This window comes from Lygodium microphyllum, chromosome 12, assembly GCF_053477565.2.
Source record: "Lygodium microphyllum isolate KBCC chromosome 12, Lygodium_microphyllum_v1.1.10, whole genome shotgun sequence".
Taxonomy (NCBI): Eukaryota; Viridiplantae; Streptophyta; class Polypodiopsida; order Schizaeales; family Lygodiaceae; genus Lygodium; species Lygodium microphyllum.
Window position 1 is genome coordinate 17,590,440 of NC_141146.1, and position 9,961 is coordinate 17,600,400.

Sequence of the window (9,961 nt, forward strand, 5' to 3'; positions counted from 1 at the left end):
CACAACCCTTCCGGAAGATATCTCAACTCAAGGTTGCTGTCCACTAGCTGGCACCTGATCCAGATTCCAAACTCTCCATCAGCTGGCAACAGTTCCCATCCATCATAATGCTGCCTTTGACTGCTGCAAAACAGACCAGCCTGCATTTTCAGCCTACTGCTGCCGCTTGGTTACTGACATCATCAAGGCAGCTGCATTTACTGATCAGTTGCTGCTGTACAGCCTGCCATCTCATCTATACTGCTGTGTTTTGCTGTTGCAGCAGTTGCTTACATCCTATTGACAGTTTTCAGTCTGCTGCCTACTCTTCCAAGTTGTCCAGCTTCATCCAGCAGTGATCCAAATGCTCTAGATCCGTGCTTGCTGCTGCCATACACTTACAGAGACTGTCTACTGCATTTCGGGATCCGTATGTAGGACAACACACTCTCTACCCCGGTCCTAGAGAAATGGGAGTTCGAGGTTTTGTATTCACCTTGCATAGTCTGTTTACTGTATGAGCATTGTATTTATTCATTATTCTTCATTCATCTTCTGTGTTCATTGACTCTAAGTTACCTTAACCCTACCAAGTTCTTTTATTAGTCTGTGCTTTGTCATATGATTGTGTTTGTTATCCATAGACGAGTATTTCTTTACACGGTATCAAAGCTAGGTACTCTCCAAAGATACCTAGGCCCTCAATTGGAAAGCTGGTCATTAGAAACAAGATCTATCAAGGGAAGATGACTTCAAATACTTCCACACCACTCCACTCTCCAATATGTCCTATCGAGATCTGAGTAGGAGTAGGCTTCACAACTTGCCTAGCAAGGTTCCATGACACTGGTGGATAGACTTCCGACCATCATGAAGTCTACAAATCCTTTGAGATTGCACAGTCTAAGTGCAACTTGATTCTCATATATTGAGCCCAACAAGCCATTGAAGGTAAACATGGCCTTTTCACTTTAGACATTGCACATAGATCTAAAGATATTGCAAGATCATCAGAGTCGCCATTAGGGATGGCCCCTCTATTGGAGAAAGAGATCCGAAGTATGCTCCATTCTTCCAACCTAATACATCCACTCTGATGCAAGGTACACAAGTTTCTACCTTTGACCCTTCTTCTTTTGCTTCTATATCTATGGAAGATTCTGGAATAGGTTATGAGGAAGATAGATTCCAGTTTATTGACTATGGCACAAGTCCTAAAGAGGACCGATTTCAATATGCTAACACACATACAGATGGATATAAGAAAAAAAATAGGTACTTCTTCTTCCAACTTTCCTTCTTTGAGTTTTGCATCTCATAGTTAGTTTGAATGTTGGTGTCTCATCTTCATTTCCATCATTATCTACATTTCAATTTCCACCATTAAATTCTCAAAATCCATTTAATACATTCACTACCTCCATATCTTCACCATAATTTCAAATTCCACCCTTTTCTTGCACTGCAGCATTTTCCACATCACCATTTAGCATTCCACCCATCCAACCACACACCATATTGAGGGGATCTTCAAGCATAAGCACATCCTATCCCTTTAGGTCCTTTGCTTTTGCACATCCAAGAGGCGGAGGTGCACCAATGGCAGATGGTGGGATTTATCCCTCCAACCCAATCATGCATGGGGACCTATATGCAAGGGTATCCCAACCATGTATTTAGCCCCACCCTACTCTCCCATTTCCCAAGTAGCTACATAGTTTGCCAACATGACAATACCTAGTAGGCCATCCTATACCTTTTCGGCATGTGGAGCATCCACAAGTCAATTACCTCCTTTGGGGCTTGCGCACACCTCTTTGCCCATGTAAGTTCTAGCATTCCTTAATCTCCTCTATAGTAGGCCATCCTATACCTTTTCGGCATGTGGAGCATCCACAAGTCAATTACCTCCTTTGGGGCTCTCGCACGCCTCTTTGCCCATGCCAGTTCTAGCATTCTTTAATCTCCTCTATAGCAATATTTTTTCTTCTCCATTGCACTTGTTGGCATGAAACAAGGATGTCTTTGTTCAATAGAAGTAGAGTGGCACATTTAGTATCCCTAGACTAAAGAGGGATGATTATCAAAGAGCGGAGGTAGGACATGTCAATGCCTACTATACATCTACACAATGCAATGGACCCTGAGAGAGACTTTGTACATGAATTGACACTATCTCGCCATTCAAATCCTTGGGCTGATTTGACTTATTAGGCCCATGATTCAACAATGAGCGGTGTTTTCTCCAAGTCACCTCACACATGGGAGGCACTTTAGTAGTTTGATTGAAGGAGGGGAATCATGATAATGATGTGCTTCTAACGGCTGTTTGTGACAAACATCAAGATTCAACTATTTCCACTGTCTACAATCAAGGTTTAAGTATGATCAACATCAACATCAATGGTTCTATCAAGGTGCATCTAGCATTTGACCAATGTTGGAGTATCTATGGTGCTTCTAGTGTCATTGTTGTGTGTACTATGATGTTATAGGTGTCTAGCAAATCATTGCTCTGGTATGGGACATGGTGGTGGTTCCTAAGGGCTTGTATCTTTCCATCATTGTATATTTTATTATACCAATCGCCCATGATTTGAGAGAGGGTGTTAGTAGTGTACATTTCATATATGTTAGTCACATTACTTAGGTTTTACTTGGCATCTGTATGGGCAATTGGACAGCCCATTTAGGGCTAGCATATTAGTCTCGGGTCTTGTCCTACTTTCTATATAGACTTCACTCATCCACTCTTTTTGTATCAGAAAATATATATTTGTCGAGAGGGAGACTAGAGCTACCGGTGGTCATCACACATGCTGCCATCACCTATGTAGTTTGTCAAATACATCTCATGTTCTTTGAGTTATGGATTTCATTGCCCATTCATTCATTCTTTTAGTTCTTGTGTTCTCTCTTTCATTGTTCATTCTTCCCAGCCTTCAACAATTGCATTCTTCCACTTCCATTGCTTTGCTCATTCACACACCTACTACAATCATCTCTCCTCCACAAGAAACATTGCCCCTACTAGGCAAGGGTACCCTCATGCTAGTCATAGCCAACCACCTACCCCTCGATATCATCTCTCCTATCACCACCACCTCTTTCCAAGTTGACCCTTCATAAAATGTGCCCACAATCCTTCCAATCCCATGTCAAATATCCTTCCAATCCCATGTCAAATATGGTTATGCTAGCTTTACATAACATGCAATTAGTGGTCTTCAAGGCCCCTAAATATATATGTCACAATAACCTCTCTTTGAGATCCTCAACCTTAGGAAAACACTTTTTCTAAGGTTGTTCTTTCACATTTTTGAACAATTTTAGTTACATTCTTCAATAGATAATCTATGATTGCACGATTCTATCATTCTTTGCTTTGATTCATGTCATGGATGGTGACAAAGCAAAAGGTCCAATCTTATAATGGTTGGTAACACAAGGGAAAGCTCCATTGCAATCTAAGCAAAATTGACCTTCATTTGTGTTTGTTGGGCAATTACCTATACGCATGCCACGACGGATGCAAGCATCCCCTTCTTGATAGCTTCAACCTCATTTTCAGAAAAGCCAATGACCACCTCCCACATAAAACAAGAGAACCTTCCTTGCATCTTTCTAGACATCATTATGCTTTTTCTTCTTGTTTTTTTTATTTTCAAATGGGTTCTACAGACATCACCTTCACCAAGCAAGAGAAGAAGCTTATTGGCGTGAAAAACGGAGTCAATATCTCATTCTCATGCTGCCTAAACATACCTTATTACGAAACACACTCCACAAAGTTAGTGGGTGTGTAAGCTTGCACTAAAGAGAAATTGCAAATCTGGCTGGCTGAAAATATCCTTCCCGCTAGCAAGGACATGCCTTCTTTATAGCTTTTAGCTATCTGCAGCTGCAGCTGATTGAAAGAGTGTTTATCCTACAAGATAAACCAAGAGAGACGATATCCTGAACCCAAGCAGAAAAGACAGCCTTCATTGTGAACGCTGGAACAACTTGACGAGCTTGATCAACTTTTGTGCTCCCCTTGGATGGTGATGGCTGCTGGAATAAGAAGAAAGCTAGAGAAGCTTCCGCAGTTCTGTGGCTGGAGGTGATTGAAACACTGAAGGCTCCCCGTCCCCGCCGCCCTTTCAAGCACACTTCGAGTGAAACCAGGCAGAGTTGCCCAATGCATTCTTAGCGGGAGGAAAGCAGAATTGGATCATTTGTGGTTGAGGGCTAAGTGCACTGGGCGTTCATTACAGGTGTGATGATTTCGTTGATTAATCGATGGATTGACAGTGTGTCGATCTGAATGATTGATGGATGGATTGATTAAGTGCGATGGCATTGATTTGATCGACGGATCGATGGATTAAGTAACATTTGAGTCTGTTAGATACCTGTGCGATCAAGTGCCAGAGTGTCCGATTGAAAGAAGCCGCAGAGAGGATAACTTGAGGGAAAGTGGTGACTGTGGGGACGATGTCTGGGGCGAACCGCACGCCCGGGCCATTGTCCGCCAAGCCATGGAGAGCCTCGGACCACCACTCGTAAGCGGGGATGCCCAGGCGCGAGACATTGGCGGCACCGTCCACGAGCAGCGATATCTTCTCCGCCAGGCTCAGTCGAGACACCAGGTCCCTCGCCCTTACCTCCGCAGGCAGCGACCTATCACAAAATGGCAGGCGCTTCTCCTCCTCTCCTGCGCACGCATACCTGAGCTCTGCCCCTGTTGTCGTCCATCGATCATGAACGCGGTGACGATAATGATGATCAGAAACCGTAGACGTGGCAGAAAACGGGAGCATCATCGCGATCGTTATGATTGTCAATGCTACCACCACCGATGCCATCTGCTCGATCCAGTAGCCAGCCAGCAGCCAGCATCAGCTGCACTTGTGACTTGATGATTATTATAGGGCCCTTAAAAAGGCTAGGCTAGGAATTTTCCGTTCCCTTTTTTACAGCCATTTCTCACTGAGGTGAGAGTTACATCCCGATTCCCAACATAACCATGGCTCATTCCCCTTTTTTATTCTTTTTTATTTTCTTTTTGGCGTGTGTGTGTTTTTTTGCGGGGTTAGGGAGGGGGTGTAAGGGCTTTGTAGCTATACCATGGCATAATTACCGGAAACACCTATACAGGGAGTAGTAGTGACTCTGAGGCTCTGCTTGGTTTCTACTCTACGTGTGATTCCTTGTACTCAGTGGTGAACCCTCTTATGTACGGCGTCACGAGGGTGTAGTCCTGGGATGTGCCTATGTTGTACCGTTTTTTTGATTGAATAATACAAGAGTATACCTTGCTCTCACATATCATGTTACCTTTCTATGCTGTGTTGAGTGAGTAACGAGTGCAGGTGCATCACACTTGGTATCAGAGCAACTCTTGCTCGCAATGAAGGAGTGCTCACGGAAGCAAGGGAGAAGATCTAGTGCCCTGAAGAGAACAAGTCGTAACAACCCATGTTGTGTCGCCCCACGTCACATCGACCCCGGCATGACGCCCCAACACGGCGACCCCAACACCATCCACCATCTGAAGACGTGAGCTCCCCATAGCACGACCACCACCCAAAGGCAAAACGCGGCTTTCCACACCGACAACACCAACGACCACATGGAGGACGATAGAGAGAATGTACCCATCCCAACAATGGAAGAGAGGAAGAAGAGTAGAGGGCAAGAATGGAGAGTAGCCCAAGAGGAGAATGTAGCCGGATTGGAGAGACAATTGGAGGGCATGTCAGGCATGCTCAAGTCAATTTGGAGGAACATGCAGATGAAGGAAGAGAAAAAGGAAGAGGAAAGAAGAAGAAAACTAGAGGTGGAGCAGCGTTATAGAGAATGGGTGTTACATCAATAAGAAGAGGAGAAAATGCATAAAATGCAAGAGGAGATGGATAGATTAGGTAGAGAGGAGACTTCTAGGAGGGCGCAAGATACAAGAAAAGACAAGGAGAAGGTAGTGGAAGAAAGAAGTAAGAAGAAGGATAAGAAGCATAATTGCAAAGAAGAGGAAGATAGTGACAACTCAGAAGACGACTATAGCAAATTCAAAATGCCCCAACCCGCCAAGTACAATGGAGAGAGAGATGGGCTGGTCTTGAAGAAGTGGATTGCAGAAGTGGACAGATATTTGAAATACACCCAAATCACTGAAGATGGAAAGGAAAGAGTGGCAACCATCTACTTGGAGGAGGATGCTGCTAGTTGGTACCTACTAGAACAAGAGCAGGGTCACACCATCTTTTCATGGGAAGAACTCTAGGAGAAACTCAAAGACTACTTCATTCCAAAGATGGAGAAATTCAAAGTTAGAGATGAATGAAGAAACCTCAAGCAAACACAAGGAAAGTTGAAGGAGTATGTAAGCACATACAAGCAGATCATGCTGCAGCTACCAAACATGGACATTGACACCAAATTACATGGATTTTTGTTTGGGATGCAAGAATGGGCTAGAAGAGATGTAGAGAAACAGGAGCCAACCAACTTAACAGAGGCCATGAGAATGGCTAAAAGACTAGTGGACTTGGAAGGTAGGAGAACAACCTAGGGAAACCAAAACACATTCAATACCAACCTCAACAAAAATTCCTGGACCCCAAGACCCAATGCCCCTAGAGGGTCATTCACGAACACATGGAGCCAAACTCCCAACACAACACTAGCCGCATTGCAACCCGCATTAGTGCCAAGAGAAGTAGTAGGCAGGTGGGGGAACAACCACTACAGGCCAACTCCCAATGCATCATATGGTCCCACAGGATCAAACACATCATGGTGGAGACCCCTAGGCTTGGCCAACCACGGGGATCAGATGTTTCAAATGCGGGGGACCACACTATCAAAACAAATGCCCCATGGAAGATACAGTCTCATCAAGCGGGAACACCACTAGCATGTATAGAGGAGAGGAACCGCAACCCCCACGTATCTAAGAAATCCCAAGCAGAAGTGATGAAAGCATGGACCACCCAAAGAGTAGGAACAGTTAGTGCATGACCCCAATGCATGGCAGACCGGGTAGCAGAAGTCCATCACCCATACATCAAAGGCAAAGTGAGCAACGGAAATCGAGCTATCATGGTGGACACAGGGGCCACTCACAACTTTATCACCCCGGGATGCGTAGCCAAACATGGATTGAAATTGTCTAAGGCCCCGAAACGATTAACACTAACATTCTCAAAAGGAGAGGCCAAAGAAGTGAAACGGGTCTTTGCAATGCAAGTAGAAGCTGGAAAATGGAAAGCAAAACTCAACTTCTTAGTAATCCCATGGATGATTTTGAAGTTATCTTAGGCTTAGAATTCTATGACAAATATGTCATTGCAATGTTTGGAAAGGGAGTTAATGAGATGATGCTAGAATGCAAGGAGAAGGTGTCAGAGTACCCTGCGAAAGAATGAAGTTGCCAAGCATGACACCAATCAAAGTGCAAATGAAGGAGAATAGGCTAGGAGTCTCATGCCAAACAGTGAAGTCAAGTTCGAATCAACCAAGAGTGCCAACCCAAGCAACACAGGGTCAAGGGAACGTATTAGGCTACACATCATGACGTGCAGTGCCAAGCAAGTGGAGAAATCTGTCAAGCAAGGAGATATGGTTTATCTATGTATGATTTGAAGCATTGGGCAAGAGGACACCAAGGAGCCCAAACATCAAAGAAGTAGCACAGAAGTGGCAGAGATACTTGAGGAGTTCAAAGATGTAATGCCACTAAAGCTTCCCAAGGGTCTACCACCCAGAAGGGATGTGGATCATAAAATTGAACTTATTCCAGGATCCGCCCCACCAGCCCGAGCACCCTATTACATGAATCACGCCGAACTCATGGAATTGAAGAAGCAGCTGCATGAATTAGAGGAACAAGGTTTCATCCACCCCAGCAAATCCCCCTTTGGTGCCCAAGTGTTGTTTGTTAATAAGAAGGATGGGGGACTTAGACTATGTATAGAATATAGGGCCCTTAACAAAATCACCATTTAAAAAAATACCCCATGCCCCTAGTGGAGGATCTCTTAGATAGCCTACACGGAGCCAAGTACTTTAGCCGCATAGACCTTAGGTTAAGTTACCATCAGATCCGCATAGCAGAAAAATATATCCCTAAAATAGCTTTCCACACCCAATATGGTAGCTTCGAATGGTTAGTCTTAAGATTTGGCTTAAGCAATGGGCCAGGCACATTTTTGTGGCCTCATGGATGGTCTTTAGACTCGAAATAGATGCCTTTATCATTATCTAGATTGATGATCTACTAGTCTATAGTAAGACCCTAGAAGAACACAAGCAACACTTACTCTTAGTCTTTTAGAAACTGCGGTAACATAAGCTATATGCCAAACCAGAAAAATGTGAGTTTGCAGTAAAGGAGTTAGAATTTCTAGGTTTCATTGTAGGAGTAGTTGGTATCAAAGTGGACCCTAAGAAAGTGGAAGCTGTCCAAAAATGGCACGTACTGAAGACTGTAAGGGAAGTGCGAGAGTTCCTCTGCCTCACAGTATTTTGCAGAAGGTTCATCAAGGATTACAACCTCATCACCACCCCCCTCTCTCGCCTCACCAAAGAAGATAACACTTTTACATGGGGTAGCATGCAACATGAAGCTTTTGACCAAATGAAGATATCCATGAGCCAAACCCCCGTCTTGAAGGTACCGAACTTCACCAAACCCTTTGAGATCTCCACAGATGCATCTGATTATGGCATTAGTGGTGTACTGGTGCAAGAAGGCCACCCCATAGCTTATGAATCCAAGAAATTCACAAATGCTGAAACTAGGTGGAGCACACATAAGAAGGAAATGCTTGCAGTCATCCATTGCCTCAGAAAATGGAAGCATTATGCTCAAGACAAGCACATAGCAGTCTTCACCTACAACATTTCCCTCAAATACTTCCAATCCCAACCCAAGCTATCGGCAAAACAAGCTCACCAACTAGACTTCCTAGCTGAATTTGATTTGGAGATAAAACACAAGCTCGGCTCCACCAACAACAAGATAGTAGATGCCTTAAGCCGTAAAGCTGACTTGAAAGCCGTCAGTGTGGTCAGTAGCAACTTCATGGAGTTAGTGAAGGAGGCCTTGGAACAGAACCAAGACATGCACAAAATTATACAAGATGTGGAAGGTGACAGGACCCCGCATGGAATGTACACCCTTGAGGAGGGAATCCTATTTGTAGGAAAAAGATTGTATATCCCCAACAATGTGGAGCTGAAGAAACTCATCCTCCATGAAATACATGATGGGAAACTAGGAGGACACAAAGGACAGAGCAAAACCCTGGAGCCACTTAGGAAGCAGTTCTTTTGGCCCAACATGAAGGAAGAAATCATTGACTACATCAAAACATGTCCTACTTGCCAACTTGTAAAAGCAGCACGCTCAAAGCCAGTGGGATTATTTCAACCTATGCCCGTACCAAGCCGCCCATGGGATGTAATTAATACGGATTTCATTGTGGAGCTCCCTAAATCCCATGGTTACACCATCATTTTCATAGTGGTGGACTACTTCTCTAAGCAAGCCCACTTCATCCGTGCCAAACCACCATTGAATGCTAAGGAGGTAGCCCGCCTCTTCTTCACACATGTGTTCAAACTACATGGCCTACCCCTAGCTATAGTGTCAGATAGAGATGGAAGATTCATGAGTGACATGTGGAAGGAACTCTTCAAGACTCTGGAAACACAGTTGAGATTCTCATCATCCTTCGACCCTGAAACAGATGGACAAACAAAACAAGTCAACCAAGGCATTGAAGGCTACCTCAAGAGTTACGCCTAGGTGGATCAAAAAGATTGGGCCTTGTACCTTGATGTGTTGGAATTTAACTACAACAACTCCATCCACTCGGCCATAGGTTACATGCCCTTTGAATTGGCCATAGGAAAAGAAGTCATCACCCCACTTGCCTTAGCATCTAGAGCAGCCAAAGCAGAAGATCAAGATGCAAAGGAATTCTTGAAGAAATGG

General features: G+C 44.1%; 1 protein-coding gene across 1 annotated transcript in view; it reads right to left on the bottom strand.

The window, feature by feature from the left end:
* The window catches only part of LOC148027495 (Glycosyl hydrolase family protein), a 63,873-nt gene extending 58,993 nt beyond the window's left edge, over positions 1–4,880 (bottom strand). The window contains exon 1 of the mRNA XM_087689218.1: positions 4,374–4,880. Within this exon, the coding sequence (XP_087545344.1) occupies positions 4,374–4,826 (453 nt within the window). The 5' untranslated portion in view covers positions 4,827–4,880. The remainder of the gene's footprint in view (positions 1–4,373) is intronic.
* Between the last annotated feature and the right edge of the window lie 5,081 nt (positions 4,881–9,961).